Here is a 25,810-nt window from a genome sequence, read left to right as displayed (position 1 = left end):
TTGAGATTCTCTCTCTCCCTCTCCCCATCTCCCTGCTTGTGTATGCACGCTCTCTCTCTCTCTCTCTCTAAATCTTTTTTTTAAAAGATTTTATTCATTTGAGACACAGAGAGAGAGAGAGAGCGAGCATGAGCAGGGAGATGGGTAGAGGCAGAGGGAGAAGCAGGCTCCCCGCTGAGCCGGGAGCCCAATGAGGCGCTCGATCCCAGGACCCTGGGATCATGACCTGAGCCGAAGACAGATGCTTAACCATCTGAGCCACTCAGGCGCCCCTAAATAAATAAATTTTTTAAAAAATAAAGGGATTTCAGGGGACTTACAAGGACAATTTAAGATAAAATTGATCAGTTATCATCCAAAGCAGGGACTGACACATCATGGCCTTTGGGCCAAATGTGGCCCACGGCTTGTTTTGGTAAACAAGTGTGATTTGGGCACTGACTCATTTGTCAATGAACATGATGTCTATGGCTGCTTTTAAACTTCAGACTGCAGGGTTGAGGAATTATAGCAGAGACCCTAAGGCCCACGAGGGCTGAATATTTACTGTTTAGCTCTTTACAGAAAAAGATGTGGCTGATCCCTGACTCAAAGGATGCCCAAAGGACCTTTTAGTGGACTGATTATCAGTCGGCGCTGAATTTCCTCAGAAGTTTCAAACACTTAAGTCCTTCGTTATTAATTTTAATCTTCAAAATAAGAAAGCAAGTCAATTTATCTTTAGGGAAAAGCTTTTTTTTATCTGGACCTAACTTGAGCAGATTCACGGCAAATGACACTGGGTGGCCTTGTCAATAGTTTCTACCTTCTACATATGTATTCAGTAAATAAATCATTTGTCCCTTTACACAGGGAGCGCTCATAATTTGAATCAACACACAGGGGCTAAGAAAATGGCTCTGTACTGATGATATAGCTCGGGGATCAGCAGACTTTTTCTGTGAGGGACCAGATGGTAAATATTTTCAGCCTTGTGGGTCATGCAGGCTCGGTTGCAACTACTCATGTCTACCACTGCATCATGAAGGCAGCCACGGATAGTATGTACGTGAACCTGCGTGGCTGTGTTCCCATCAAACTGTGTTTACAAAACCAGGCAGCGGGACATATGTGTCCTGCGTGGTCACCTGATACAGGTGTGCCTTAGCTTCCATAGGCATGCGAGCCATTCCCATGTGTTAGCAGCACTTAGGTTTGCTTTCAGTATTCAGAGGCTCCATGTCATAAACAACACCACGCCGAATTCACTTAGAATTTTTTTTCTTGGGACAGATTCCCTGGCGTTGGGCTAACTGTGCCCCAAAGTATGGATATTTGCACCGTGGGCTGTGGTGTGCTGGCCCCTTGTACAATTTAAGATCAAACCCGCAGCATCTGGCTGAATGGTTACTTTTGGTCAATCTTTTCTTCCTTCATTTTAGTTGAAGGCACATTCTGTGTTGAGGTGAGTGTGTTGTGCCGTCTGTTAGGTGGTCCAACAGATGTGATCTGAGCACTGGAAGCGATGATTGATTGTTTCAACAGATGTAGAGGAAGGCTCACTTTGTGCCCACTGTGTGATGGGCACAAGGGATCCAGCAGGGACACTGGGTGCATTTCCCTCCTGAAACCCCGAGCCCCCTCCCTGAACAGTGGCACAGCCAGCCCCAGGGACAGACTTTATACCCGTGGGGAAAGAGGAATTGCTAGAGCATGGATAGGTCCCATGGTCCAGAAGAGCCACCAACCAAGTGATAGCTGCTCTTTTCCTTTCTCTATTAAACAGTTTTCTAGGGTGCCTGGGTGGCTCAGTCGTTAAGCGTCTGCCTTCGGCTGAGGTCATGATCCCAGAGTCCTGGGATCGAGCCCCACGTTGGGCTCCCTGCTCAGAGGGAAACCTGCTTCTCCCTCTCCCACTCCCCCTGCTTATGTTCCCTCTCTCGCTGTGTCTCTCTCTGTCAAATAAATAAAATATTTAAAAAAATAAACATTTTTCTAGCACCTTTTTCTTGTGCTAAAACATCTATAACATAAAATTTGCCATTTTAGCCATTTTTAGGAGTCCAGCTAGCGGTGTTAAGCACATTCACATTCTTGTGGAGCCGCCACCACCATCCAGCTCCAGACCTCCTTCCATCTGGTAAAACCGAAACTGTCCCCGTGAAACACGAACTTCCCGTACCCCCTGCCCCAGCCCTCCACCCCGTAACCTCTCATCTACTTTCTGTCTTTGAATTTTCCTATTCTAAAGACTTTGCACGAAGTTGAATCATGTAACATTTGTCCTTTTATGCCTGGCTTCTTGTACTCAGCATGTTCTTGAGCTTCATCTGTGTTGTGTCATGGGGCAGTTTCCTTTCTTCCATTGTATGGATGGACCGCATTCTGTTTATCCAGGCATCTGTTGACGGACGCTGGGTCCCTTCTGCTTTTGGCTGTTGTGAGCAGCGCAGCTGTGAGCATTGGCCTGCAAGAGTCTGCCTGACGTTTTCAGGTCTTTTTGGGTCCATGCCTCAGAGCGGAATTGCTGGGTCATACAGGAATCCCGTGTTTAACTCTTTGGGAAGCTGCTCTTTCCCACCGTCTCAGAGGCATTTTTCCCATTCCTCTCTCTTCAGGGACTAATCCGATGATCCCGGTGGAAAACACAGACAGTGTGGTAGAGCATGTTGTTTTGGTCCATAAATCCGTGGGTGAATTCAGCCAACAATTTCTACAGAAATTGAGGCGTAGCAACTATGTAACCCCCAAAAACTACCTGGACTTTATTAACACGTATTCAAAACTGCTGGATGAGAAAACTCAGTACAACATAGGTAAGCCGGTGGGGGGGGTGGGTAGGGAACGAGAGAGGGTCCATGTGCTGACCTTGTCTTTAAGCAGGTGCTTTATTAGCAAGCACAGGTGTACTCAGGATTGAGACCAAGTACAGCAAGTTCTGGATTTTACTTCTCAGAGCGATTCTTCTGGATGGGAGAGGCCTGGCATGCTTGTATTTTTATTTGTCAGTGTTGGGTCATGCCCTTTGGAGCTCTGCATTTTCACTGCCTAGAGACAGGGTCTGATGGCCGCAACGTGCTCTGTCGGGAAATGCTTTTGAAAAAATGCTCTGACTGTTGGCCAAGTGAAACGCTGTTTTCAGAAATACATTTATTTCGGCCAGTGTGGTCCCAGCATGGTGGTAGAGGTACTGAATGGTGCCTGACGTCTCAGGAAGATGACATTTTCGGTTGAGCTCCAGGGGGACGGATCACAGTGAGACCCCTGGAATGCTTGCCCCGGGCGTGTGGGGAACAGCATCCACCCTGGTGACGAACACAGCTTCTCTCTTTCCGTAGCTCAGTGCAAGCGTCTGGAGGGGGGGCTGGACAAGCTGAAGGAGGCCACCATCCAGCTGGACGAGCTGAACCAGAAGCTGGCTGTGCAGAAGGTCGTGCTGGCAGAGAAGTCGGCTGCCTGTGAGGCCCTGCTGGAGGAGATCACCACCAACACGGCCATAGGTGAGTGTGGGGCCGGCTCGGGGGGCAGGGGCTCCCCCAGACAGGACAGGGCTCCCCTTGGGGACATCCCCGAGAAGCTGCTTGTCAGCCCGCCGTTTTTCTCCTGAGCGTGACGAGCATTCCTGCGTGTGGGGCTTCTTGGGCCCCTCCAGTGGGTTCCCCGCTGCGCTGAGCTCACCTGCAGTCACTCCAGCCCTCCTTCGACACGGCTCCGCTCCAGGTCCACCTCCTCTGCGATACTTGCCCCGCGGACCCCTCTTCTTGGCACCCTGACAGTGCTGACGGTCTCTGCTCTGCTTCTCAGTTCTGACGGTTTCACGGTTGTGACCTGGCTTCCTTCTTCCCATGTGTTTGTCTTCCTGCTGCTCCAGCCAGAATCCCTCCCCAGGCCAGGATCCTTCAGAGCATCAGGGCCCGTACATGCTTTCACCCTACAGAGGCTCCATCAACGCTTGCTTGTTGACTGTGGACAGGACTCCCTAGAGGACGCCACAATGGAAAATCCGAGGGCATCTAGCATCCGTTTAGCAAGTGCCCGCTGTCTGGGTTCCCTGGGGCCATCTGCTGAAGCAGAGCCACAGGAACTTTAGCAGGGCCCCCAGGCACACAGGATGGTGATACACTAAACTGGTTACGAGCATGGCTGTGATGCTCAAGTCCTTGGGCTCCTGTCCCACCTGGGTGCCCGTGGACAAGGGACAGTATATTTGTTTCCTAGAGCTGCCCAAACAAATGACCACAGCTGGGGGGCTTCAAACAACAGGAGTTTACTCTCGCACTGTTCTGGAGACCAGAGTCTGAAGTCAAGGTGTCAGCAGGGCCGTGCTCCCTCCAAAGGCTCTAGGGGAGGGTCCCTCCTTGCCTCTTCCAGCCTCCGGCATTTGCTGGCAATCCTTGGCTTTTAGGTTCATCTCAGTGTCTGGTGCCAATGGTACATTACCTTCTTCCCTCTATGTCTCTGTGTCCTTACGTGGTCTTCTTTTAAGGACATAAGCCATCGGATTTAGGACCCACCCTAACCCAGTATGACCTCACATGAACTCATTAGATGTCCACAGACCCTCTTTCCAAATAAGGTCACATTCTGAGGTTGTGGGTAGACGCAGATTGTGGGGAACACTAGTCAACGCAGTACACCTACTGAGCTGAGCTCTGCTAAGCATTGGGGTTACAGCCCTTGGGGAGATGCCTACATTCTAGTGACTGGAACCAGACAATCAATGAGCCAATAATTAGGTGAAATGCTAGATTTCCATCAGTGTCACAAAGCAAATAGAGCAATGAGGTCCAGAGTGACAGAAGGGGCAGGCCACCTTAGGAGGGGTGGCTTTTCAGCAGGGCCTGAACAAACCTAGGAGATGGTGATGAGAAGCAGAGAGCTTTCAGTGAGCCAGAAAGACTGGAAGGGCAGCCCTGGTGTCCTCAGCTCACACTGGCCAAGCGGGGTTGGGGGCTGTCCAGTGGATGGAGTGGTGGGACTTGGGTGGGCCAGTCAGCGTGAGAGTAGCGGTCCTGGGGTTGGAGACCCCAGGCCTGGTGAGGACTTCTGTTCTAGCAGGAACACCCAAGGCCGCCCTATTGGCCCGAGCTCGTTAGATCCCCTGACAGCCCAGCACCGACCTTGGAGGGCTGTGTGCTGCTTTGTGTCAGTGGTCGTGGTCTCTCCTCTCCATGCCCAGTAGCTTCACTAACCTGCCCCTCCCCCCAAAGCTGAGGAAAAGAAGAAGCTCGCAGAAGAAAAAGCCATGGAGATAGAAGAACAAAACAAGATCATTGCAGTGGAGAAGGCTGAGGCCGAGATGGCCCTCGCTGAGGTCATGCCCATCCTAGAGGCCGCCAAGCTGGAGCTGCAGAAGCTGGACAAATCAGACGTGACTGAGATCAGGTAACCGATGGTGGTCTCCACGCATGCATGGCCGCCCACGGCACTGCTGAGAACAATTACATCCTGGTGGTTAGACACGGAGCTACATCATGTGCCGGCCACTGGGTTGAGTGCTTTCCAAGACAGGTTCTGTCCTTCCTGTTAATGATCCTCATTTGCGATGAAGAAGGTGGGGCCCAGGGCGGTGAGGTGGCTCGCCCCAGGTTCCCCCCAGCCAGGAGGTAGCAGGGCCTGTTGACTTTGGGCCCAGGCTGTCTCACAGAAGGGGACTGAATTCCAGAGCTTAGTAAGCCAGTGTTCCCCACAGGAAGCCCCACACCAGTGTCTGCCCTAAATGGCAGTAGGGCACCTGAAGCAGGGGGCCAGTGCCCTGCTGAAAACAGTGTGACAGAGATGTGCCACGAGCTGTGAGTGGAGAGGGGATGCTCTGAGGCGAGGGGAGAGTGGCTCCTTGCTGTGGCCCCCAGGCATTTGGCAAACAATCTATAAAATGACTGCATCTCCCACAACCAGAGGACTTCCAGGAAAAGGGCCTGGTGTGGGGCCGGCAGGGGAGCTTTCTCCCCACGTTGTGTGGTCTGACCCTGGGGCACCGTTAATGGATCTCACTGGTAAATTTAGCACCAAGACCGAAGCCAGGAAGGAATGCTGCCCTGTCTGCCTAGCTCCCCCCACTTCTCCCCCCTGCGACCCTCAGCCCCTCACCTCTCCCTGTCACATCCTCATTGTCAGAAGGGTTTGGTCCTTCTGGCCCCACAGTCCGGTCTCGTGAGAGAGAGAGAGAGAGACTCCTGTTTCCAGGTCAGTGGATGACTTTCCATCTTGAGCTCCCGGCAGAATGAGGCTTGTTCTCTGTGCTGCTCGCTCTTCCTAAGGGCTGAGCAGCCTTCCTTTGTTACGGCTGTGCCCTTGTTGTTTGCTCATTAGTGAAACATGGGGATTTGAACTGAATGTCCAGCTCGTTCCAGGGCGCGGGACCCAAGCAATTCTTGGGAGGTCATCTGCAGATGCCGCTGCTGTTGGCAAGAAGTCGTTCTTTCCGTTTTGCGAAGCGTGGTTGAATGAAGGTGTAAGGACGGACGTTGTAAAGTCACAGCCGTACGTGTCAGACGCTCAGACCGAGGTGCAGAACAAAGCAGACATCATAACGAGTTGCTCTGTAGGACAGACCATCGGCGTACACAGTTTCAAGGGAAATAACCGGTCGCCAGTTACACAGATTTGGGCACCATTCCCAGGTCGGCAGCATAAAAATACTGTAAGAGCAGAGAGCAGGGGAGGAGTTTTGAAGGGGATTTATTTGGAGAGAATAAAGAGTCCCTCCATCAACCCAAGGGGGAGGGGCGAGACGGGGCTTCTGCAGAACTAAATGGAGAACTCGCTATGTGTCCCCCACAGTGAGCGAGCGTTGCCTGCATCATGCCTGAGACAGGTGCGAGACGGGGGCTCAGCTCATTCCTGAGAAAGTGGAAATGGCCTATGACCTAAAAGGAATAATTTTAAAAATGTGATTATTGGAGTTGATTATATGTTCATCCATGGCTCTGCCTCTTATGGGCTGTGTGACTTTTGGCAAGTCACCTAAGCTCTCTGTGCTGTAGTTTCTTCATTTGTGACATGTGGATGATGATAACTGTCCCCATGGCATCAGGGCTGTTGGGAGGAGGGACTGAACTATACGTGAAGAGCTCTCAGGACTGGGTTGATCATGGAGTCGGTGCCAAGTGAGCATGAGCTAGGACCATGGCTCCGCCATAAAAATGATATGTGAAAGCCCCTCCCACCTGCCTCGTCAGCTCAGTTCCCCTTCCCCCACACAACAGGTACCCACTGCCGTTTAGTTCTCACATATCCATCTGGAGTTTTTATGTTCAAGGCAACCACATATACACGCGTCTCTTCAGTTCCCGACTTTAGATTCTGAAGGTTTATAGTAGAACAAGGGATACCCGAGTGTTCTTTTTTCCTCCTCTTTTTTTGGTGTGTAAATGGTCTTATACTGTACACATTTTCCCATATCTTGGCTGCTCCGGTGAACAATGCATTTTGGAGATTTGTTGCATATTGCTATATGATGAACTTCCCCAGTATTTAAAAAGAGCCCATCACATTGCCCTGTATGGCTGTGCCATCATCTATTTAACCAGCCCCAATTTATGAATCTTTAGCTTGTTGCCAGGCTTTTGCCTTTACACACTGCGTGGCAAAGAATAACCCTGACCATACTTCATTGTGCAGCTGGGCAAACCCACTGGAAGGATACGTTTCCAGAAGTGGAACTGCCGAGTCCAAGGGTGTGTGCATTTATAATGTCTCTAGCTGCTGTTTAATGCTCTCCCTGGGGGAGGAACCAATTTACATGCCACTGACAATCCACGAGAGTGCCTGCTTTTTCATAGCCTCACCAATAGAGAGCATTATTACACATTTGAATTTTTGCTTGTTTTGTAGATGAAAAATGGTATTTCTGTAGTCTTAATGTGCATTTCCCTTATTGCAACTGAGGTTGGCCTTTTTTCATATGTGAAAAATGTATGTAAGGGCCGTGTGTATTTCCCTTTCTGTGAACTGGTCATATGCTTTGCCCATTTATCTGTTAAATTGTTATTGTTTTTCTTTTCTTATGCATTTCCAGTGGCTTTTTATGTGATAGGGAGATCGGTTTTTTTTTTTTAAAGATTTATTTATTTGAGAGAGTGAGAATGAGAGAGAGAGAGAGAGTACATGAGAGGGGGGAGGTTTAGAGGGAGAAGCAGGCTCCTCGCTGAGCAGGGAGCCCGATGCGGGACTCAATCCTGGGACTCCAGGACCATGACCTGAGCTGAAGGCAGTCGCTTAAACAACTGAGCTACCCAGGTGCCCCAGGAGATCAGTTTTTTAACCATGTGAGTTGCAGATATTTTCCCCAGTGGTTCATTGGCCATTTGAGTTTGCTTGTGAGGTTTGTGTTTGCTGTGTATAAGATTTTTGTTTTTATACGGCAGACTTTAGCGATATTTTATTTTGTAGCTTTTGGATATCGTCATATTTACATGGCCTTAAAACTGCAAGATTGTAAAACAATTTCCCCATGATTTCTTCCCGTACTTTTATAGTTTAATTCTGTACAGTTAAATATTTGATCTTTTGGGTTTTCCTGGGGTTCAGTGTGAGTTTGGATCCAATTTTATTTTTTTCCAGATGACTATAATCTGGCTTCTTTTAGGCTGTTTGGATGTTAAGTGTGGTGAGCCAGCACTGACATCTTGACAATTTTATAATCCTTTGATTCTTTAAATAGCGCTTTGTTTCTGTAATGCTCAATCCTCTTTGTAGAAATCATCAGATGTTAAGGCAGGAAGATTAGAAGTCATGAAGATCAGAAGTGGATGATCCTCTATAGTATAAAAGGTTCCCTTTGTTACTGGCTTGCGATTTTACTTTTCTTCCTTCCATTCATTTGGTAGTCTTCAGGTGCCTGGCACCCACCCATCCTGTGCTAGCACTGGGGCTGAGCAGCAATGAGCCAGGCAGGCAAGGCCTTCACTGCATTCAACTGACACTCTCAGGAAGGCATGGGCATTCATGCAGGAATCCCACATGTACAGTAACATCACCCAAGAAATTCAGATGGGAAGGTCTTTGCTGTCATGACTGTGGATAATGAGGGAACCTCACCTACTCTGGGGGGTAGGTAGTCGGGGAAGGTATTCCCCAGGAAGTGACATTTACTTTTTTAAAGGTTTATTTGAGAGGTGGGGGAGGGGCAGAGGCAGAGGGAGAGAGAAACCCAAGCCGACTCCACACTGAGTGTGGAGGCCAATGTGAGGCTCTGTCCCACCACCCTGAGATCGCAACCTGAGCCAAAACCAAGAGTTGGATGCTTAACTGACTGCACCACCCAGACACCTCCTCCACCCCCTGGAAGTGACATTTAAACTGAGATGTGACCAGAGAGTAGGGATCCACCAGCTGTAGGATAGAGGCTAGAGGGGGACCCTCTCTGAGGCTGGAAGGAGCTTGGGCCAAGGGAAAAGCAGAGACAGTTGGAGTGTCTGGATTATTAGAGTGAGGAAGGTAGGGAGTGGGGTTTGTGATGATTCTTTCCCTCCAGGGAGGGCAGCATATCCATCATCATCACCATCTCTCTCTCTCTCTCTCTCTCTCTCTTTCTCTCACCTGTTTCTTTTATGATAGGAGAAAGGGAATGAAACAAAAATGTTTCTTTTTCCCAGACTGACAACCTCAGGATTTCCTAACACCTCAGTTGTCCTGTGTTACGAGAGCGATACGTTCTGTATAACGAACATGGTTTGGGTACTAGTTTGTAAGCTAATAGCAGAGAACTTCACTTTCACAGACGCACAGGGTTTTGGAGCGGGAAGGTCTGGTTCTGCCTCCCCGTTTTACACATGGGAAATTTGAGAACCCTGGATAGTTTATAACTTGCCCACGGGTTCAGGACCCTTCACTGAGGTTGGGGTTCTTTCTGCCTTATATCTGAAAACATGTCACTAATTCTTTCCTCCTCTGATTATTCAAAGGTCAGTGGCCTGGGCCTGAAGGAAACCTTTTAAAAACAGTTGACAGCGTGGTCGGCTTTCGTAAATACCTAATGCCGGTGTAATTGAACCTTTCCCTGGTGACTCAGGACCATTACTTTAATCATCGGTCTTTGTGCTGGAGTCATTGCCCTGGCTTGTCCTTATACCGCGTGGCTCCCTCTCTCCTCTCTTGTCTGCAGGCGAGTGGGTGGGGGTCCTGGGGCCAGGATGGCTGGGGCGTTTGCCCAGCAGAGACAGTCTCCATGCTGCCATGCTGGTCGGGTTGTTCTCGCTCTCTTGGCCCTCCAACCCCCCACCCCCCACTTCCCACCCCCTGCCCTCCTGCTCACCTCTGGGTTGCTCTGGCCTCCTGCTGGAATGGCTGGGCTCCCACCTCACTCCCCCCTAGGCTGCTCTATGCCCTTCAGGGGCCGCTGTCATCTCTCCCTTTTCCTTCCTTCCCTTCACAACTCTTCTTTGTTTTCCTGCTGCTTCTGGCTCTCTTCATGGTTCTGGTGTCTGCAGGACTCATGTGGCTTTTAGAGACTTTGTGCAGCAACAGGCGGCCAAGCACCTCCCGCCCCCCCCCACCCCCCGGTACAGTTAACATGCCACCCGTTCCTTCTCGTGCGTGTCCCGGTGCTGTTGCGCTGTCTCCCGTCCCCTGGGGTCTCAGTGCCCTGGAGGGGTGAGGGCACTGGACATCCGAATGTTGGGGGCAGCAGAGTGACGGTGTGGTCTCCTCAAAGACAAAGGAAACAGTTAAGGGGTGACACAGCCTGGGAGGAGCCCAGGGTGTGGGGACCCCGGACCCCACAGGCTTTGTGAACACAGGAAGGCCACCCAAACACTGAGCCCCATCTCTTCACCCAGTAAACAGAAGCTAGGACGATGAGGAGGAGGAGGAGGGTGGCGGTATGCCAGTGGCAACGCGGCAGAGTCTGAGCAACCACCCCACGGTGTAATGAGAAACACAGGTTCTCAGGCTCCACCCTGACCTACTGACTCAGATGCTTGCGGTGGCCTGGGTTTGCATTTTAATGATACCCGCCCCCATGATTCTGATGCCAGTCGGGTTCCAGAAGCCCGATCTGGCCCCTGATGGCTGAGACCAGTCCCGGCCCTGGGAGAAGCCCACCCGAGGAGCCCGACTCCATGTTGGGATATGGCTTCCTTTGCCTCCAATCAGTGTCACCTCTAAGAAATGACTCTGGGTTGAGCCATTTTTTCTGGAACTTTTCCTAAACTCTCATTTAGGCTAGATCCTGGCCACATCCTGGGTCTGAGTCACACGTGTTTCTATTTCTCACCAGGTCATTTGCTAAGCCGCCCAAACAGGTGCAGACGGTGTGTGAGTGCATCCTCATCATGAAAGGGTACAAAGAACTCAACTGGAAAACTGCCAAGGGCATGATGTCGGACCCAAATTTCCTGAGGTCTCTGATGGAGATTGATTTTGATGCAATCACCCAGAGCCAGGTGAAAAATATCAGAGGTGAGTACAGACAGATGCAAGAATAGCCAGGGTTGATCTCAGTTTGGCAACTCAGGCTTTGAGAGGAGGGATGGAGAGCACAGAGGGGGCTTGTCACAGGCCGACCTTCCTGTTGTGGTCAGTTGTCACTGTGGCCCTTTGGATAGAATAGGCCAAATGATCATTCCCAGAGGAAGAATAGGGAGATGGAGGCACTGTTGTGTGAAACGGAAAGGCTGGGTGCTAGATGGAGAGTAGAAGCCCACGCCCTCTGAACGTTCGACAGCAATCACTCTGGTGTTTCCCTTTCGGATATAGGACCTTCTTTTGGAACCCAGCCTGGCCTTAGGTCTTCTGTCCATCTTGTCCATCAGGCATGGTGGTGCAAGAGGTGGTTTAACCTTGACTTCTCCCCTTGCACCTTTTGCCTGTATAAAGTCTTCTGTAGGTCCCTGGAAGATGGGTGAGGAGGGGCTGGCACCACCCACAGCCAGCCTCCCCATCTTCAGTCATAGAATGCCGGCATTCCCTTTGAGCCTGATGCCTGACCTGCCTAGATGCTTAGCCAGTGGGAATGAGGTTTTAGTCTTTGCCAAAGGCCATTCAAGTTCATAGTGTCAGTGTTTACCTTCATATTTTGTTCAAAATGTTATTATCAAATGCTCTTTCTCAGCCACTCAGAAAAAACTAAATGAAACACAAAGGATAACAACAACTGCAAAAACCTAAGGACCTCTCTTTACCTGAATATTGACTGGATGGGTTTCCATTCATGTGAAATTACTCCTGGGGTGAGGGTGCAGGTAGAGGTGATGGTGACCCATCATGGCCTATGAATTCCAGCTAGCTACCTGCTCTGAGCCACTTTGGTGCACAGTTGAGGGTCCCCACGGACACCCTGGACACAGAAGTGCCTGGATCATAGGATGTCCTGGGTGGCAGTAACTTGTGCCCCTCACTCACATCTTAAGCATCCACCTACATAAAACTCATTTAGTGACACTTGTCCATCGGCAATTTATTTCCCATTTTATTTTCCCAAGATGAAGCTTGTCACTCATCAAAATCATTCCGTCTTTGACCCCTAGGCCTCTTGAAGACTCTCAATACCACAACTGAAGAAATGGAAGCTGTGAGCAAAGCAGGCTTGGGGATGCTGAAGTTTGTTGAAGCTGTTATGGGCTACTGTGACGTTTTTAGAGAAATCAAGCCCAAAAGAGAAAAGGTACTGTCCATCTGTAAGACCTAAACAGTGCTGCTAAGGGAGCAATCTGGAGTCGGAATGAATATGTCCACAGCTTTGATGGACAAATGTGAGCAAGGTTCCGATTTTCTATCACATAAACATTTCCCCCTCTACCACTGCTAATACATGATAACCCTGAATTATATCGCTCTCATCTAGACAGTGTGAATGAACTGACAGAACCAAAGTCTGGAAGATCTTCAAATTTTGTGTGGAAAGAGTAGGATAAATGGGTAAAAATCATCCTCTATAACTCAAGCAGGCTGCTTTGCCTCAGCGCTACTGACATTTGGGGCTGGACCTTCTCTGTAGGGTGTGTAACAGCATCCCTGGCCTCCACCCACTGGGTGCCATTGTCCCTACCCCCAAGATTTGAAACCAAAATGTCTCCAGACATTGCCATCTGTCCTGGGGTGGGGGTGGCGGGGGCAATATCGGCCCCAGCTGAGAACCGCTGGGTCAGAGTAACATGTAGAACACACAAAAGAGTTATTAGGCTGATTTGATGATTTTGAGACCTATTTTGACACTGCTTTATCATTCAGAATTTTGTTACTCAGAAAACTCAGGACCAGGTGGAAGACCAGCATTGTTTTCGATGCATTCTTTTGAGTTTTTGACTTAGAACCACAGTATCATTTTGCTGTGACCTCAGTACACATGGACATGAAGCCATCGGCTAACCTGGATGCAGGAGAGCTCTCCCCCCCGCCCCAAAAAAGGGATGAGAGCTTTTGAAGCAAATGGTAGAAGAGGTTGACTAAGAAGAGGTGACCTCAGCAGGGCATACGGTGGCCCCAAAGAGTAGGAACAACATTAGAAGTGTGCTGTGGGCCTAAGCCCCGGGGTGAGAGACTCTTTTCATCCCTGCCCCACTACGGCCCCTCTGCCCACCGTTCTGTACCTTGTCTTCACTTAGGTGGCCAGGCTGGAGCGGAACTTCTACCTCACTAAACGCGAGCTAGAAAGGATCCAGAATGAGTTGGCAGCGATCCAGAGGGAACTGGCAGCCCTGGGGGCCAAATATGAGGCGGCCATTCTGGAAAAGCAAATGCTGCAGGAAGAAGCGGAAATCATGGAGAGGCGGCTGATCGCTGCAGACAAGCTCATCTCAGGCCTGGGGTCTGAGAACATCAGGTCAGCAGCTGAGGAACCCCTCCGATGAGAGGTCCGAGTGCGACTCCGTGTTCTGCCAGTGAACGTCAGCAACCGCATTTCTTACCATGTCGTCTTTCTGCCACACCGCATTTTTATCTGGAAACTGCGTGGGAAAGTTAGGATTTCGCTATTATCGTGTTTAGGGTGGCTAAGGCCATTTTACACATTCTTGCGGTTTATTAATTATCAAGGTTGAAGGAGACAGTGCAGCTGTGGGGACAGGGAGGCACCAGTGGCCTCTGGCAAGGTGCTGTGTGTTCTGGAAATGTTTACTTCCTACTGACCTTTAACCCTGGGCATGTCCTGGGTGGGTCTGGAGGAGGAGTCCGCCTCTGTTGCTGGACAGATGTCTTCTGGGGGCTCTTGTGTCTGGCTCAGTCCTGAGCTTCAATGCTGTCCAATGTCTAGGGGCAAGGCTGTTTGGCCATAGCTGGTCCACTGGGTATGAGAGAAGTTTCTAATCTGGCACCTATAAAAGTGATATGGAAAACACTAGAAAATACTGTTTGCTCATGGGAAACAAACCATTTTCAGTATTTCTAAAACCTAGAAGACTGGCTGCTTAGCGGAAGGGACCAAATGAAACATCTCCTTTTTATCTTCGGTAGAAGGTAGAATTTTGTCACCAAGCAGGACCAGAGCTCCTGAGTTCTGCTGGGCGTGTCTACAAGTTGCTGATGAAAGCATTCAGAAACAATGTGATTACTACTTAATAAATAGCTTTGAGACTAGATGCCTCCTGCAAACATTTCTCCAGCCCTTTAGATGCTGGGTTCTGCTGAGCCCTGCAATTGAACAAGGTCTTCCAAAACACTGGGCTCATTAGTGGGAAGTTGCAAAATGACCTGGCAATCTTTGTTTCTAAAAGAAGGGACTATCTCCAATGACGTTTCCTTCTGGCTAGCCCCATTAGCAGTGTGTCAGGGTGGTTCTTCTAGAATGTTCCTTTTGATTGTGCCAGAAGATAATGGCTTACAGCTGCCCCCCGTCTCCTGCGCCAGGTGGCTGAATGACCTGGATGAGCTGATGCACCGGCGGGTGAAGCTGCTGGGGGACTGCCTGCTTTGCGCGGCTTTCCTGAGCTACGAGGGCGCGTTCACGTGGGAGTTCCGCGACCAGATGGTCAACCAAGTTTGGCAGAATGATCTCCTGGAGCGGGAGATTCCCCTGAGCCAGCCTTTCCGGTTAGAAAACCTGCTCACAGATGATGTTGAGATCAGCAGGTGTGTGCAACCCTGAGTCCAGAGGATGAGGGTGCCTTGTGGGGGGCGGGGGGGGGTGCAGTGTGTGGTCCACAGGGGCGTCACCCTGGCAGGGGAGAGTGAGGGGTGCAGCTGATCTGACTGCACAGAAATGACAGGTTGAGCTGCAAATCCAGCTTCCCCGACCCTGAGGGGGGTTGAGCAGCTTGGGGGTTGGTAGATTGTTCTGGAAGGCCAATCCTACCGCTCTTAGCACTTGGTTGCAACTTGACAAGAAAAAGAGATTTCCCTGTCACTCCCTTCCAGGTGGGGATCCCAGGGACTGCCCCCTGATGAGCTCTCGGTTCAGAATGGCATCCTTACCACCCGGGCCAGCCGCTTCCCCCTCTGCATCGACCCGCAGCAGCAGGCCCTCAACTGGATAAAGAGAAGAGAGGAGAAAAATAACCTGCGGGTATGGCCTGCTGCTCCCTGGGTGTCCTCTGCCCTCACTCACTGCCTGCTCTCAGGGCACAGCCTGCCTCTCCCACCGTCTCTACCTGGCAGCCCTGGGCCCCTGGCAATGCCCTGCTGAAATGCCCTGTCCACCCCTGGGCAGAGCCCTCCCCCCTCCCTGCGCGCCCACCCTGTCGAGTCCTTGAGGGCAGCATGACCTGCCCTGGGCCTTGCTTTCTGACCTGTGTGCTGCTTCTCAGCTGCGAGCGGCTTGAGGCTGGACATCGTGCTTCCCTTACCCTTGTGCCCCCACCTGTACAGTGCTTGGTGGCCGGAGATGCTCATTTTTTTCTTTTGGAATGGAGGAAAGATATCTCAGTATCTTTTGGTTGAGATGTAATTCACATACTGTGAAATTCACCCATTTAAAGCATACAACTAAATGGTTTTTAGTGTATTATATGCAGAGTTGTATAACAATCACCAGAATCAGATTTTACTACCCCAAAAAGCAATGCTGTGTGCTTTAGCCGTCGCCGCCCCCCCCAACCATCCTTCCATTTCCCCCCTCCCCGTCTCCTAGCAACCACTAATGTATTTTATAGATTCGCCTCCTCTGGACATTTCACATAAATGGAATCGTGCACTATGTGGCCTTTGTGTCTGGCTCCTTTCACGGAGCATCATGTTTGCAAGGCTCACCCAGGTTGTAGCAGGTGTCCGCGCTTCCTTCCTCTTTGTGGCTGAATCAGTCCATTGTGGGGATGGACCACATTCTACCATCCATTTATCCATTGATGGGCATTTGGATGATTTCTGCTTTTTGGCTATTATGAATAATGCTGCTGTGAACATTCATCTGCATTTTTTTTTTTTTTTTGGTCGGTGGGCATATGTGTTCAATTTCCCTGGGTGAAATTGCTGGGGCCCAATCACTTTTTGCTGAACTAGTTCACAAACTCATGATTCTCAGTTTTGCTTTTTCCTTATTTTTTTTCGAATCCTTGCTCCCAAGTATGTACCTGCTGTTGGGGGGAGGGTCTGCCTCTAAAATATACATACATAGACAGTGATACAAATGTTATTAATGCGGAGATGGTCCTCAACCCCCACCCCCACCCCCCACAGCCTGCCAGGAGCCTGAGATGGCCCATCCTGCGAGTTGTAATGAGACTCTGTCATGATTACTTAGGGCTGCTCAGAGCCTGAACCTAATAAAGTTTCTGGCTTCCACGGGTCTCATGCTTTGCTTCTCTCCCTCATTCTTTCTCCCCTTTGGCTCCCTCTGAGGCTCTGGCGTGCCCACTCCCCGTTCCGGAGGCGCTCCCCTCGTATGTTTGCCGAGCGCACAGCACCCCTGTCTTCCAGGTGGCTTCCTTTAATGACCCTGACTTCCTGAAGCAGCTGGAGATGTCCATAAAGTATGGGACTCCTTTCCTGTTCCATGACGTGGATGAGTACATCGATCCTGTGATTGATAACGTCTTAGAGAAAAATATCAAAGTCGTCCAAGGACGGCAGTTCATCATACTGGGAGATAAGGAAGTGGATTACGATTCAAATTTCAGACTGTACCTAAACACCAAGCTGGCCAACCCCAGATACAACCCGTCTGTGTTTGGGAAGGCCATGGTCATCAACTACACGGGTGAGGATCTGCACAAGCTCAGCGGCAAATTGGGGTGGTTACCACAGAGACCACAGTGGGAGTTGAGGGCTTTCGTGGGGTGCCGTTTTGTTCGCTGACCCCAGGTCATGCTCTCGGGGTCACGTCTTCATTGGTCGGTTCTTCTTGATGAAGGTTGGGCGCCCCCTTGGGAGGCAGGGAGATGCGTGTCTGGGGCGTGCTGAGTCTGGACCATAGGGCTCGGATACCCACACTCGGAGTGGGGTGAGCCCCCCATTCTGCTGGGGCAGGAAGTTATTCTGTGTTTGTGGATTTAAATATGTGGCAGGATTTTGGATTTCCCGCCTTCCTCCCCACTGAATTCTGTTAGGAGCTGAGTGCCATTTCTCACATTTTCCAGGGTTGTCCTCCAACCGGGCTTTCATCTCGGGCCCCCCGATCTGTGGGAGCCTCTGCACTCTTGCTGCCCACCACTCTGGAGGGGAGCATCTCCATGTTGCTCTGACCTGTGGCTTTAGAGTAACGGCAGGAGCGAGTCCTCGAGTTCCTGAAATGCTGGCTCAGGTGCACCCTCAGCTTGCCCATGCCAGGCACAAGTGTGCAGCAGGCGAGGAGACGTGGGGTGCCCAGTGGTGACAGCCTCCCCTTGCTCCCACAGTCACACTGAAGGGCCTCGAGGACCAGCTGCTGAGCGTGCTAGTGGCCTACGAGAGGCGAGAGCTGGAGGAGCAGAGGGAGCACCTCATCCAGGAGACGAGTGAGAACAAGAACCTGCTGAAGGATTTGGAAGACTCCCTCCTTCGGGAACTGGCGACCTCCACGGGGAACATGCTGGACAACGTGGAGCTGGTGCAGACCCTGGAGGAGACCAAATCCAAGGCCATGGAGGTATCAACTGCATGGAAAGTGCATTGCACTGGGAAGGGGGCGGGGTGGTTCCTCTGGAGCACAAGTCCCCTTATCTGCTCAAGGAGAAGATTGGACTCAGGGATCTCAGGGCCTCATTCCCTCATCTTAGAAGCTGAGGTGTTGGCGTGGGTGGTGGGGGTGTGGGGACAGCCACCTGTGCTGGCATCAGATTTGGACTCCTAGTCACCTGAGGGTTTGCCTGATGAGAACAGGCCACCTCTATTGGGGTGTGCTAGGGGGAGGGGAGCCCTAGAGGTGTTCCCAGGGACCCTTGTGCATCAGGTCAGCCTCTCTGAGTCAAGAGTGATAGAAAACCCAGCTCTACTTGGCTTAAGTGAAAAGGGAAATTATTAGCTTAGAATACAGAAAGTCCAGGGATGGCTTCAGGCAGGGCTAGAGCCAGGACTCTAAGCATATCATCAGGACTCAGTTTCTCTCCATTTCTGGGCTGGGCCTTTTGTTGGGGTGGCTTCATTCTCTGCCTCCCCATGAGTCAAGTTCTCCTCATGGTCACCAGGTGGGTATGGCCTCATGCCCCCTCAGGTTCAGGTCCAAAGGGAAGAGTGAGAATTGTTACCTGTCCCTATCACGAAGGTCCCGAGAGTCATTTCCGTCACATGCCCACCCCAAGCCAATCCCATGGCCGGGGATGCTGTGTTTAGACTGGCTGGGCCTGGGGCACACGCTCCTCTCCTGGGGTTAGGGTGGACCCCACATATGGGATGAGGGGGGGGAAGTTGGAGTGTCCAAGTTGAAGTCAGGGACTGTTATTAGAAGGACAGGGCACAGGTGCTGGGGAGTCTGGCCAACAAACATCTGGCAAGAGGGTGGGTGCTCTGCAAACCCCAGCGAGCGGTGCATGGATTTCTTTGCTGCTCCCTCCCACTCTTGCTCTCTGTATTCTTTACTTTCTTGCCCATTTTCTAAGTCATCGTGGTGACGGTGTCAGTCTCCCCATTTCCACGGTGATGCACACCTTCTCTTTAGGTATCGGAGAAGCTCAAGCTGGCGGAGAAGACAGCCCTGGACATCGACAGGCTGCGGGATGGCTACCGGCCGGCCGCCAGGAGGGGCGCCATCCTGTTCTTCGTGCTGTCCGAGATGGCCCTGGTCAATGCCATGTACCAGTACTCCCTCATCGCCTTCCTGGAGGTCTTTGGCTTGTCACTTAAGAAGTCCCTGCCTGATTCCATTCTCATGAAGCGATTACGGAACATTATGGACACGCTGACCTTCAACATCTATAACTATGGTTGCACGGGTGAGCACCCCTCTGCTCTGCGTGTGTGCACCTCTGGCATCTGTGTATCCAGATCTCTTCTGTGGAGGATGTGAGGCGGAGGGGATCAGGGCCCACCCTAACTGCCTCGGTTTACCTTCGTTCCTCTTTAAAGGCCCCCACTCCCAACACAGTCACATTTGGAGGTACTGGAGGTCAGAGCTTCAACATATGGATTTGGGTGGGGGGGACACAATTCAGCCCATCCCAGTTGGGCAGGAAAAAGGTTGAGGACTGTTGTCCCTACAGGACTTGCTTCTTGCGGTGCACAGAAGCTAGAATTCAAGTCACAGATGTTGACTTACCCAGTTTTTTCCCCAAGAACATATTTCTAGTATTTTTGTTGTTGTTGTTTTTTATTTTAAAGAAGAACTTTAGTATTCAGCATCCCCCTATCACTAACAAATCTGTTGGTGGAATGTGCTTGCTCTGCAGTGGAGGTTGGCAAACCGTGACCAGCAGGCCAGGTCTGGCCCCCTGCCTGCTTGTGTAAATAATGTGCTGTTGGAACCCGGCTGGGCCATTTGTCTATGGCTGCTTCCCCGCTGCAGGGGTGGATGAGTAGTTATTATGGAGACCAGCCTGTAACGTTGGAGATATTTCCTATCTAGCCTTTGACAGGGAGCTTGCTAACGCCTCTCATAGACGACACCAGACAAGAGCCCACACTTAGGGTTAGGCAAACGACCTGTGTTCCATTGAGAAGGTGGCTCTGGCCTTCTATCGCGCTGTCCTCCAGCCGCCTTTGGACCCCGCTCTGCTCTCCCAGGCGGGTGCAATGGGTGCGGCAGGCAGGGCTGCTGCGGACGCGCACAAGTGAGCGGGACCGCAGGCTGGCTCGTGGGCTCCCCGCACAGACCCGGCCCGTGCTGTGTGGGCTCAGCCGCGGACATTCTGGGGGTGGAGGGGTGGGGGTGCCGGGAGCCACCAAGATGTCAGGCCGTTCGGTTCATTTCTCTTAAGTTTAAGCTTGTCGTGTGTAGGAAACTCCACTTTGAAAGCAAATTTACTTCATCAGTGCCCGTCTGATGTTTCCCTCCAGGGTTGTTTGAGAGACACAAGTTACTCTTCTCTTTCAATATGACGATCAAGATAGAACAAGCAGAAGGCAGAGTCCCCCAGGAAGAATTAGATTTCTTCTTAAAAGGTGATGAATGTGCCGCCCTTCATTCTTCCCCACTCCCTTGACCCCCCTCCCCCCCGTTGCACACACATGGAGGTTCGTTAAAACAAACCAGAGTATTACCAAACTTCTCCTTAGAACTTGGCTTCCAGCAGCACAATTAAAAAATAAATTTGAGAGAGAGAGAGAGAAAGAGAGAGCACAACAGGGGGAGCCACAGAGGGAGAGGGGCTCGATCCCAGGACCCTGGGATCACGACCTGAGCTGAAGGCAGATGCTTAACCGACTGAGCCCCCCGCCCGCACCCCCCTCCCCAGGCACGCTCCAACAGCACTGCTTTACTAAATATTTCAGTTGACAATTGCAACCTCAGAAGTGGTTCTGGTCTGGCCTGGAGCAGCGGGGTCTCTGCCCACAGGCTGCCCCGAGGCCGGAAGCCACACTGAACTGCCTGGGTGGGGTCCCCGAAGGTGACAAGGTGAGCCCACATCTCCTCCTCTGTCTGTCCCCTCTGGAGACGCGGGTCTCTCCTCGGAGTGGGAGAAGTCCAAGTCCCGAGCTACTCACTCCTCCCGGCGTTGCTGCTGGCTGTTTACTTCCCGTCTTCTGTTGTGATTAGGAAACATTTCCCTGGAAAAGAGCCAACGAAAAAAGCCCTGTGCCTGGTTGTCTGACCAGGGCTGGGAAGATATCATGCTTTTATCAGAAATGTTCTCAGACAACTTCGGGAATCTTCCTGATGATGTTGAGAAACACGTGGCGGTCTGGCAGGAGGTGAGACCATGTTCTCTCTCTCTCCTCCTTCCCATCCCTCCATGTCGGTGGGCTTGAGATTTCAACCGTAGCCTTACTCCTTGTGAGCGAGAAGATACCCCTGAGTGACCCGTTCAGAGTGGAGTCAGCTCCCTCCAACACCCTTGATGGAATTCTCCTTTATCTGGTTCAGCTAGCGTGTGGGAGAACCATCCATCTGTCTGTCCATCCGTCCATCCGAGAAATGGGCACTTGCCATGGGACTCAACAGTGAAAAAGACTCGGCCCCTCCCTTCCTGAAGTTCACAGTTTTTTTTGGGGGGGGAGGTAGAAAATGACACATCTGACTAGAAGTGGCTTTGAGGTTCATACTTGTGTAGGTTTCATTCCTTTACAGTGACTTTTGAGAGCTTCATATAAAAATGGGGGCCTGTATCGTTTCCAAGTTGATGCCACCATGAATGTTCTTTTCCCAGTGGTATGACCTGGACTCACTCGAGCAGTTTCCGTTTCCCTTGGGTTACGATAACAACATCACCCCTTTCCAGAAGTTGCTTATTTTGCGCTGTTTCCGTGTGGATCGGGTATATCGGGCAGTGACCGACTACGTGACTGAAACAATGGGAGAGAAGTAAGTGTGTTATGGAGTTTGCTTGGCCCTTCTGTGGGCTCCTCCCTGCCTGCCCGCACCCCAGACTCGCAGACAGTGGTGGCTGCCCAACTTTGGGCAGTGTTAGTCACTCTAGTTCCGTGCTCCTTGGGAGAGGCTCAGCGGGAGTCACATGTGTAAAGTTTTCTAGTAGCCGCGTTCAGGAAGAAATGGATGAAGTTAATTTTAATTACATTTTATTTAACTTAGCACATTAAAATATCATTTCAACATGTAATCAATGCAAACATTTTGGAAATATTTTATATATTTATTTAGTATTAAGTCTTCAAAGTCCCGTGCTCAGTGGCCACATGCGCCAAATGCCTTCCATATTGGACAGCGCTGCTCTGGAACTGAAGACAGGCAGATAACTTGTGCTTGCAAACTCAAACTCAGACGGCAATGAGTGAGCGGGGCTGGCTGGGGACGGCAGCACATGGGAGAAGTCAAGCCTGGTCCACGGGGGCATTTGCCCCTTAGCTCCTGCTGACTGACACCAGCTGGCAGGCCCCCCCCCCCCAGTGGCTGGATCCCCCGACTCTTTGAAAGAAGTTACAAATTTGGATTTCTGTGTCAAATCGCCCAAGCCTGATGTGTTGGTAACTAATTTTCAAAAATCTTGAGAAGTAGGCCATTCAGGACATACCTGTGGAATTGTCGACGTGGAGCCTCTGGGTTGTGTGTCGTGGGGACGTCTGCCTGGAAGGGCCCCTGTCGGGAGGCGCCCCCACGAATGTGCTGGGGTGTGCTAGGGGGACGCAGTGGGGCCCCTGTCACCTAGGAGTTCACCCTCCTGTGTCGCTGTCCTCCACGAGAGTCCCTGCTTTGTTTCCTTCACTAGGTACGTGCAGCCCCCCATGATCAGCTTCGAGGCCATCTTTGAGCAGAGCACTCCAAATTCACCCATTGTGTTCATCCTCAGTCCTGGCTCTGACCCTGCCAGTGACCTTATGAAATTAGCCGAGCGCAGTGGTTTTGGAGGAAACCGCCTCAAATTCCTCGCCATGGGTCAAGGCCAAGAAAAGGTAATTTGTTGTTGGAAGGAACAAACTCTAAATTTAGGTGAGGTTCCTGGCCTCTGTTAACAGTTGGTTAATATCTGGTTTTGAGGGTGCTGCTCCACGCGAGAGCTGGGTGCATTTCCGGTCCTCTGGGCAGTGGTGCTTGGGTGCCCGGATGATGCATGACAGCCGTATGGTCCCACAGTGGGCATGCTGTTACTGCTGACCCTGCCTGGTCGCTGTGCCCTGTTGTTCCCAACGTCTGTTCACATGTAGTCGTCATCTCCTCCAGTCCCGGTGACGTACCCATTTCAGATCAGGGCTGTCACTGCCCCTGGGGCATGGCCACTGACGTAGTCAGGGCACCAGTGCGACTGTCCCAGAGAACCTGGAGCTCCCGGGGCCGAGGGAGGCCGGTGGGTGGAAGGTGCTGGCTCATCTTCCAGGCCCTGAAGGGATTCTGAAAGATAGTTCTTGGAAGGTAGCCTCTGGAGCTCCTGGGTCCCTGGCTCCTTTGTGGCTCCTGCTGGGGTGGGCTGTTCATTTCCGGGGGGCGTGGAGTGGGTGCCTGGGAGAGCACAGGGCCAGTATGGCTTGGGACGCTGACCCCCCTTCCCCCGCCCCATCTCCTGGTGCAGGTAGCTCTGCAGTTGCTGGAGACAGCAGTGGCCCGCGGGCAGTGGCTGATGCTGCAGAACTGTCATCTCCTGGTCCAGTGGCTGAAAGATCTGGAGAAGTCCCTGGAGAGGATCAGCAAGCCGCACCCGGACTTCCGCCTGTGGCTCACCACAGACCCCACCGAGGGCTTCCCCATTGGGATTCTGCAGAAGTCCTTGAAGGTCTGGCTTGTGACAGATACCCTGGCCCCCCAGCCCTGTGTGTGCGTGCATGTGTGTTTGGAAATCTAGGACACAGCCGGACCCTCACACCCACCCTTCCCACGTCCATCTCTCCCTCTCTCTTCAGAAATAAGCACTGTCTTGTATTGGGTGACAATTTTCGGGGGGGACGGTTAATGCATCAGGCCTGTCTCTACCACTTCCGCACACATCGAAAACACTATCTAGGTTCGTTTTCCTGTACTTCACATTTATCAAACCTTCTGCCCACATCTGCAGGGCTCTAGCGGCTTATATGCCCTGCTTAACTTACTCTCCAGAGAAGTTGTGTTTGGAAAGGTTCTGTCATCTGGGGCAGGTTGAGGGAAAACTTAATTGCTTTCCATGGTCCAGAGAAGCTAAAGCACCTTCCTTGGGTCATTTGATGAACAGGAGCCAGAACAGTATCTCGTTCCCTAACTTCTTTGCCAGGCCTTTCATAAGAGACATTTGCTGTGTGGGGGATGGGAAAGGTGGCCACACAGATGGGAAGGGAGAGCCGAGATGTCTACACTTTGCACCCTCTTCAAAGCTGGACTCATGGGTCTGCGGTTTTGGTCACGATTTTTTTTTTTTTTTTTACGATTTGTTTTCTGACAGGTTGTTACAGAGCCCCCCAACGGGCTGAAACTCAACATGAGAGCGACATACTTCAAGATCTCTCAAGACATGCTGGAGCAGTGTCCGCACCCGGCCTTCAAGTCCCTGGTCTATGTGCTGGCATTCTTCCACGCGGTGGTGCAGGAGAGGAGAAAGTTTGGGAAGATCGGGTGGAACGTGTACTATGACTTCAATGAGTCTGACTTCCAGGTGAAGACACAGTGGCTGTTGGTCCCCCTCAGCCGGCTCATCTCCCCCGACCCTTTCTCCAAGTTCACGACCACCCGGCTGCTCCCGCCCACACTTCAGGAAAGGGTCAGCACGGGAGTGACTTCATAGGTTGGAGAATAACCACGCCAGTCCCTCCTCTTTTAAGGTCTGCATGGAGATTCTGAACACGTACCTAACAAAAGCCTTCCAGCAACATGACCCTAGGATCCCGTGGGGCAGCCTCAAGTACCTCATTGGAGAGGTAGGAGCATCTTGGGGTACCCTTCGTGGGCTCCTCCTGGGGCTAGAGATGGGCTGTGGCCTGGGGCCCTGTCTGTGACCTCTGAGCCCTTGGTGACTCCCCTCTTCCTTCTGCCACCCGTCAGCTGAAGGCCCAAGGTCTCTGAGGAATTCTGTTGGCTCATCACCTGGGTGTCTTTCTCCTAAGTGGGCTTCATCCCCGTGGACGCTCTGGATTCATCACTGTGGGGGCTGTGTTCTCTAGGGGTGGGCATGGCCTCGGGCCTGTCATTGTAATCTCGTTCCTGTCCAGCGGGCATGGAGCGCCACTCTGGAGACCATTACTTTATACAGCCCCCACCCCCATGCCCTGCAGGTGGCTCACACAGGGACATCACCAATTCCAAAGACCAAAGTGGCGGCTGGCTTCTTTGGTGGTTTTGTGGTCTGTTTTGGGGATTTTGCAAATGGCATACGGGCTCCCCGCTCTTCATGAGGGCACCTCTTGTTCACAGTGGGTCACAAGGCATGCCATCGACATGGTTTGAGCTGCACAGTGGCCAGGCCAGCAGGAGCATCCCCAAGGGCACATCCGGTCTCAGGGGTCCCTTGGTGGGTCCTGCGCCCCCAGCCAGTTCTTGCTTCCTGTACCTCAGGTCATGTACGGAGGACGGGCCATCGACAGCTTCGATCGGCGTATCCTGACCATCTACATGGATGAGTACCTGGGAGACTTCATTTTTGACACTTTCCAGCCATTCCACTTCTTCCGGAATAAGGAAGTGGACTATAAAATCCCCGTTGGTGATGTAAAGGAAAAATTCGTTGGTGAGATTTCTCAGGCATCAAAACGTATGTTAAAATTGTTTTCTAAGGGAGATCCACCACACATTTCAGCTGTTCTGTTTTCTATGGTTGGCTTGATGGCTCTTCTGACCTCTCTGCTGGTGGGGATCCTTGGCTGGTGGGCGTGCTCCATGATATTTTTATAGGGGGCCCAGCACGTTCTTTATAGCCTCAGCACTGATGGAGTTAGTTCAGATTTCCTGTCCTAGAATGATGACAAATATGTCAGATTTCTGCCTGGAAGGGAAGCCCACTGAGCCATTTTCATAAATGATAAACATACAGCTGTA

The 25,810-nt window shown here is 51.4% G+C and overlaps 1 protein-coding gene across 1 annotated transcript in view; it reads left to right on the top strand.

Annotated features, from left to right (window-relative positions):
- Positions 1–25,810, top strand: part of DNAH10 (dynein axonemal heavy chain 10) — a 131,685-nt gene that overhangs the window by 100,343 nt on the left and 5,532 nt on the right. Inside the window, exons 55-73 of the mRNA XM_027575699.2 lie at positions 2,598–2,795; positions 3,318–3,479; positions 5,190–5,364; positions 11,201–11,382; positions 12,450–12,586; positions 13,527–13,744; positions 14,767–14,988; positions 15,274–15,421; positions 16,771–17,050; positions 17,688–17,917; positions 18,926–19,199; positions 20,260–20,364; positions 20,960–21,114; positions 21,570–21,724; positions 22,587–22,770; positions 23,385–23,585; positions 24,225–24,434; positions 24,601–24,696; positions 25,331–25,502. Coding sequence (XP_027431500.1) covers positions 2,598–2,795; positions 3,318–3,479; positions 5,190–5,364; positions 11,201–11,382; positions 12,450–12,586; positions 13,527–13,744; positions 14,767–14,988; positions 15,274–15,421; positions 16,771–17,050; positions 17,688–17,917; positions 18,926–19,199; positions 20,260–20,364; positions 20,960–21,114; positions 21,570–21,724; positions 22,587–22,770; positions 23,385–23,585; positions 24,225–24,434; positions 24,601–24,696; positions 25,331–25,502 — 3,504 coding nt within the window. The remainder of the gene's footprint in view (positions 1–2,597; positions 2,796–3,317; positions 3,480–5,189; positions 5,365–11,200; positions 11,383–12,449; positions 12,587–13,526; positions 13,745–14,766; positions 14,989–15,273; positions 15,422–16,770; positions 17,051–17,687; positions 17,918–18,925; positions 19,200–20,259; positions 20,365–20,959; positions 21,115–21,569; positions 21,725–22,586; positions 22,771–23,384; positions 23,586–24,224; positions 24,435–24,600; positions 24,697–25,330; positions 25,503–25,810) is intronic.

This window comes from Zalophus californianus, chromosome 14, assembly GCF_009762305.2.
Source record: "Zalophus californianus isolate mZalCal1 chromosome 14, mZalCal1.pri.v2, whole genome shotgun sequence".
NCBI lineage: Eukaryota > Metazoa > Chordata > Mammalia > Carnivora > Otariidae > Zalophus > Zalophus californianus.
Note: the sequence above shows the minus strand (reverse complement) of the source record. Positions and strands in the feature narration are given on the sequence as shown.